Source organism: Ranitomeya variabilis, chromosome 7, assembly GCF_051348905.1.
Source record: "Ranitomeya variabilis isolate aRanVar5 chromosome 7, aRanVar5.hap1, whole genome shotgun sequence".
Lineage (NCBI taxonomy): Eukaryota > Metazoa > Chordata > Amphibia > Anura > Dendrobatidae > Ranitomeya > Ranitomeya variabilis.
This window is the reverse complement of record NC_135238.1, coordinates 49,326,546-49,333,031: the sequence shown is the minus strand read 5'-3', so window position 1 is coordinate 49,333,031 and position 6,486 is coordinate 49,326,546. Positions and strand designations below refer to the sequence as shown.

Genomic DNA, 6,486 nt, shown 5'->3' with positions numbered 1-6,486 from the left:
ATTATTGTCCTTTCCACCACATCCATCATTTCCTCCTCCCCATCATCCCTATTTTTGCCCATTCCACCACTTCCATTATTTCCTCCTCCCCCACCATCTCCATCATTGCCCTCTCCTCCCACTACACACACACAACACCATTTACCTCTCTGCACTACACACACTCACACTACACACTCACTGCTCTTCCGCAGCATCTCTATCGCCTTCCTCTCTTTGGCACAGCCGGCCGCTGAATGATGACATCATCCAGCGGCTCTGCTGTGTGAGAGAAAACACGGGCAGGAAGCAGGACAGAGCCGTCGCGCTGCAGCTTCTCTTTGCTTGCTGTCAGCTAGACAGTCGGCACAGAGAACACCCAACTCTCAGTCTGGGGGTGGCAGAATGCAGCGGCTGGGGGGAGACACTGCAGACCGCCACATTAGAACGGCTTGACCTCGCCCCCCAGCTGGCTGTGCCCGGGGCACATGCCCCAGCTGCCCCGGCGAGAGCGGGACGTGCCATATGTGTCCAGTGATGGCCAGAAAATCAGGTACTGTATACTACGTGACCGTGAGTACCGCACACGCGCTGCCCATGAGGGACCACATACGAATCTGACATTTGCACCCTGACGTTGGCAGTGAGTTCTTGCCCTGACACTTGTGACCTGACTTCACCAGTGAAGAATAGTTGTGGAGCCACAATGGCCTCAGACAGTACCATGACCTACACTTCTCCGGCCACAGTGGTATATGGACTAGGAGCAGCGGAAGGTGCTAGAGACTTACCGCTGTCACCAGAAGACAGGGTATTGTTGTTTACCGGGCTTCATTGGAAAGGACACCATTCCTGCCGCTGCCGGCGCTATTGACTTCACAGCTAGAGCTTCAGTTTAAAGACTTTCAGACACACATGCTAACAAACTGCCGTTAATTTTGTTCAAATTATTGCTTAGCCCTTTTCCTCCCTGCGTGGAGTACTCACCTGTAAATAAACTTGTTAACCATTGCTCTGCCTCCTGCCCATAACTGCATCCCGCATTCCTGCGATTTCTACACAGCCCCTGTCTAATTGCACAATAACGAAAGGAACTAGCTGCCACCAAGAATGGTTTATACAGGCCTATTGGACACATGTTACAGATAGCATATTGCTTCAGGGGTGCGGTTTACAGAGCAAGAGGAACAAAGCTATTACATTTTTAAATTCCATACAGAGAAAAAAATAACTAATGCTAGAATTTAGATTTTTCAGCTGCCGTGACATAAAGATTCAATAATTAATAAAAATATTGTATCTACCCCAACATGGTATCAATAAAAAAGCCAGATATAAGCCCCACAGCCCCCTACACACAATATGAAGCCGTCAAACACTATGATACTGGTAGTGACACCCACACACTTGATTGTGGTCATCACAGTCCCTTCACACAATTTTATTATAGCCCCTAAATCTCCATCTCACGCAATATGATTGCACACATCATGAGGGTTGCCCCGCACATTATCACATTATGATGGTGTTCCCTACAGCCCTACAACGCAGTATGATGGACCCCATAGTCCCTTCAAATTATGATGGGCCCACACTGCTGCTATCCCCCCACACACGCAAATTGTATGAGACTCCAACAAATTTTTCTTTCAATAAATTCTGATTTGCATTATTTCTCATGAGGGTCCTGAAAGGTAATCAAACATTCTGACAGCTGTGTTGTATACTTTGAGGGTATCCCTTTAGGGGAATCTCCAATATATAGACACAGCAAATTCAATTCAAAACTGAATAGGTGCCCCAAAACAATACGTTTTGTACATTGCACTAAAATAATGAAAAACTGCTGCTAAACTTTTAACCCTTCTAACAAATTAAAAGAAAGTTGAAAAATTATGCTGACGTAGAAGACATAAGGTAAATATTGTTTATTAACCTTTTTATGTAGTATAGGTACAATATATGGTTTATAGTCTTAAACATTCAAAGTTTGAATATTGCTAATTTTTAGTTATTAAATTCATTACTAACAAAGTAAACATATCAGAGCAAAAAACATTCTCAGAATTACTGGGATATGTGACATTCCATCAGTATTACCATAAAGTGATGCATGTCACATTTGAAAAATTGTGCTTGGTCACTAAAGGGTTAAATGTGAGATTTCTGATGTCTAACAAGTTTTGTTTTAGTTGAAAAATATTTCCCACATTCTGAACATGAAAATGGCTTCTCTCCTGTGTGAATTCTTTCATGTGCAACAAGACTTGATTTAGTAGTAAAATATTTCCCACATTCTGAACATGAAAATGGCTTCTCTCCTGTGTGAACTGTCTCATGGTTAACAAGTTGTGATTTATATGCAAAACATGTTCCGCATTTGGAGCATAAAAATGGCTTCTCTCCTGTGTGAATTCTCTCATGTTTAACAAGATGTGATTTATCAGTAAAACATTTTCCACATTCTGAACATGAAAATGGCTTCTCTCCTGTGTGAATTCTCTCATGTTTAATTAGACAAGATTTATTAGTAAAACATTTCCCACATTCTGAACATGAAAATCGCTTCTCTCCTGTGTGAACTGTCTCATGATAAACCAGTTGTGATTTATATGTAAAACATGTTCCGCATTTGGAGCATAAAAATGGCTTCTGTCCTGTGTGAATTCTCTCATGTGCAACAAAAGACGACTTTCTAGAAAAACATTTTCCACATTCTGAACATGAAAATGGCTTCTCGCCTGTATGATTTCTCTCATGTTTAACAAGATATGATTTTAGAGTAAAACATTTTCCACATTCTGAACATGAAAATGGCTTCTCTCCTGTGTGAATTCTTTCATGTGAAAGAAGAGATGATTTGTCTGTAAAACATTTTCCACATTCTGAACATGAAAATGGCTTCTCTCCTGTGTGAATTCTTTCATGTGTAAGAAGAGATGATTTCTCTGTAAAACATTTTCCACATTCTGAACATGAAAATGGCTTCTCTCCTGTGTGAATTCTCTCATGTATAGTAAGACAAATTTTCTTAGCAAAATATTTCTCACATTCTGAACATGGAAATAGCTTCTCTCCTGTGTGAATTATCTTATGTGCAACAAGAGATGATTTAGTAGTAAACGATTTCCCACATTCTGAACATGAAAATGCCTTGTCTCCTGTGTGAATTCTCTCATGTGCAACAAGAGATGGTTTTACAGAAAAACATTTCCCACATTCTGAACATGAAAATGGCTTCTCTCCTGTGTGAATTCTCTCGTGTGCAACAAGATGTGATTTTTGAGAAAAACATTTTCCACATTCTGAACATGAAAATGCCTTCTCTCCTGTGTGAATTCTCTCATGTGCAACAAGAGATGATTTCTGTGTAAAACAATTCCCACATTCTGTACATGAAAATGGCTTCTCTCCTGTGTGAATTCTCTCATGTATAACAAGCTTTGATTTAATAGTAAAACATTTCTGACATTCTGAACATGAAAACAGCTTCTTCCTGGTGGGAGCTTTTTTATTTTCCACACTTCTTCTGTACATTTTATTTTGTTTACCAGTCTGCGATGAACTAGGACATTGTACTTTAAACGGATCCATGTCTGAGATGTTGGCATGTTCTTCATATGGATCTGGTGCAAAGCTGCAATCATTCGCTTTAAAATGTGAAGATATGCGATGTCTGTCGGAGCTCCTGGTACGTCCATCTGCCAAGAATAAATCTGATTGGATTTGTGAACAAAATAACCTACATTTTTTATATTTAGATAAATATAAGGAAAAAAAGGGAAAATTAAAAACTACATACAGATTACAAAGTGTATATATAGTCCCCAAAGTATTTTTATCAAAATATATTGCATTGCATAAATTTGCATATATATATACTAATTGCATATTGTGAGAAAAAAGCGACTCAATATATTGCATTTTAAGAGGAAAACGAGTCGATGCTAATTATCAAACATATGAAACACTTTATTTAAATCAATTAATCACACATAAAATATTTGAAATTTTGTTAAAACAAGACCAATTTACAGAGCAACTATGACTTAATGTCTGCCCTCTGTGCTCTGGTATTGTGACCTGCATTCATCTATTTGGATTATTTGTCACTAACCCATAGTTTACATGTTTATATATTGGTTGCTCTGTAAATTGCTTGTTTTAACAAAATTTCAAATATTTTATGTGTGATTAATGGATTTAAATAAAGTGTTTCATATGTTTGATAATTAGCATCGACTCATTTTCCTCTTATAATGCAAGATTACAAGGTGTGTAGCAAAGTTCTATTATTAACTGACTAAAGTGTAATTTATATGATGAGATGATTTCACAAAGAATCAATTGTACTAACGTTCATTCTGATCATTGGCCAATGCAAACATCAAATGACAAAGAACAAAACATTTGTCATTAGTCACATATTTTATATGAGCAAAAAACAATCGTTCTTGACAGCACATCACATGTGTAAATTCAGGATGTTCTGCAATAATAAAACAGGCACGAGATGAGGATACAAATAATCATTGTTACATCTCAAAGCTAATAACTCCCAATCACCTTCCTATATCATATTCCTTTGTTTTACACATTGGCGGCAAGGCCTGCCCTGCTGTATATTTAGTCATATGCACCCCATTAGGCCTTTGAACCCACATACAGGATGGGCCCAGGAAAATCCACTTCACAATATGCATTTTGTACTCCATACTCCTTTGTTTTACACATTGGTGACAAGGCCAGCCCTGCTGCATAGTCAGTCATATGCACCCCATTAGGCCTTGGAACCCACATACTGGATGGGCCCAGGAAAATCCACTTCACAATATGCATTTTGTGCTCTATACTCCTTTGTTTTAAACATTGGCAGGAAGGCGAGCCCTGTTGCAGTCATATGCACCCCATTAGGCCTTGGAACCCACATACTGGATGGGCCCAGGAAAATTGACTCGTATTTTTTAATGTATGATGGTTCCCTCTTTGCACAATTATTTACAGGAGAATTTGGCAATTGTGTTTGCCATGTTTTTAACACTAAGGCTCAGATACGGCTTCAAGGAATCCTAAGATTGAATAGTTTGAGTGCGTACATTTTTGTATATGTTAACAATAACATATAAAGGTTAATAAGTACATATAAGGATTACATAAATATACTGATTACAAATATATGAAGATTAACTACATACAGTATAGTTAGATCATCACCGAGAGGCTTTTAAACATCATCCGTCTGGAATATCAGAGAAGCAACACCAAGACAGAGAACCCCTGGGAGATTACCTACACTGCATGGGCGTCCCCAATTATGCAGGTATCAGCACACTGTACACGTACAGGTACCCCAGTTTTGGCATCTGTCTTAGTCATGTTTGTCTGGTCTTATATAGTGAATAACACTATGTAGTAACTCTAGTTTCATCCACACCTTCAAGTGGCCACTTTTCAAGGTTGGATGAAACTGAGATATCATGGAGTCATCAGACGAGGGGCCATAAACCCCTAGAAAATAAAAGCCATAAGGATTTAGGTCAGACCACCACAGGCATAGTTTCAGTAAACCTTAATGACAAAACCGTAATTTACAATGACAAACAACAAACATATAGAGGCTTAGAACTGTTTGTGAAGTGAATAAACAAACATGTATCAAGATTGTGTCACTATGAGCATTGTCTGTCACATCTGTAAATGTTTTACAAGAAATGCAGCTATGTGATTGTCTGAATGCATTATGTATACAGTCTTTAAATCTTGGTTACAAATCGCCATTTGTATATTTGCCATTTGTACATTTGAGGCAGACAAAGTTAAGGCTCGCAAGGAGAGAAACAAATATCGTGGACAAAGCTATATTTTTAATGAACTACTGAGGCAAAGTAACAGCATTGCTTTATCAAATTTATAAATTTATAAGTGTATTGTGTCCAATGTTAGCAACCAGGCAACACAAAAAGGAGCTTTTCAAGTGAGCTCTTTAAGGTACACAAATGTTATGAAGTGTTTTCCAACAAGGATGTGGTTTCGCCAATGGGGGGTACCTTTTGTACAAATAGACTAGTGCCATCACAGCCCTCCTTGACCAAACTTCTCCGACCTATAACAGTACTGAGCACATTCACCCTGGTGATCTAGTGGCAGGTACATTTTAGATTGTAGTAGACCGAGTTAAGAAGTCGGCCCAATGGAATGTCATGCTCAATTCCCCAATGTGGGGTCCATTTAAAAAAAAAATAAGAGTGTCATCACAGCCCCCTTCCCCAAAATGCACCGTACAGAGCACGTTCACCTTGGTGGTCATGCTCTGTACTGTTATAGGCCACTGATTTTTGGGTAAGGGGGCTGTGATGGCACTATTTACTTAAAAAAAAAAAAAAAGGACAACACATTGGGGAATTTGGCATGACATTACATTGGGCCTACTTCTTAACTCAGTGTCCTGCGATGTGTCCTTTAACTGCCACTAGATCACCAGGGTTAACTGTGATGGCACTCTTATTT

At 38.9% G+C, this 6,486-nt stretch overlaps 1 protein-coding gene across 3 annotated transcripts in view; it reads right to left on the bottom strand.

Annotated features, from left to right (window-relative positions):
* Window positions 1-1,893: 1,893 nt before the first annotated feature.
* Window positions 1,894-6,486, bottom strand: part of LOC143785883 (uncharacterized) — a 53,718-nt gene continuing 49,125 nt past the window's right edge. Inside the window, exons 1-2 of one of the 3 annotated variants that reach the window (XM_077275021.1) lie at window positions 4,337-4,382; window positions 1,905-3,680 (exon numbers count right to left, since the gene is read on the bottom strand). In XM_077275021.1, coding sequence (XP_077131136.1) covers window positions 2,131-3,680; window positions 4,337-4,367 — 1,581 coding nt within the window. In that variant the 5' untranslated portion in view covers window positions 4,368-4,382 and the 3' untranslated portion in view covers window positions 1,905-2,130. Of the gene's footprint in view, window positions 3,681-4,336; window positions 4,383-6,486 lie in introns of those variants that run through there. The other 2 variants (XM_077275022.1, XM_077275024.1) reach the window with 2 other exon arrangements.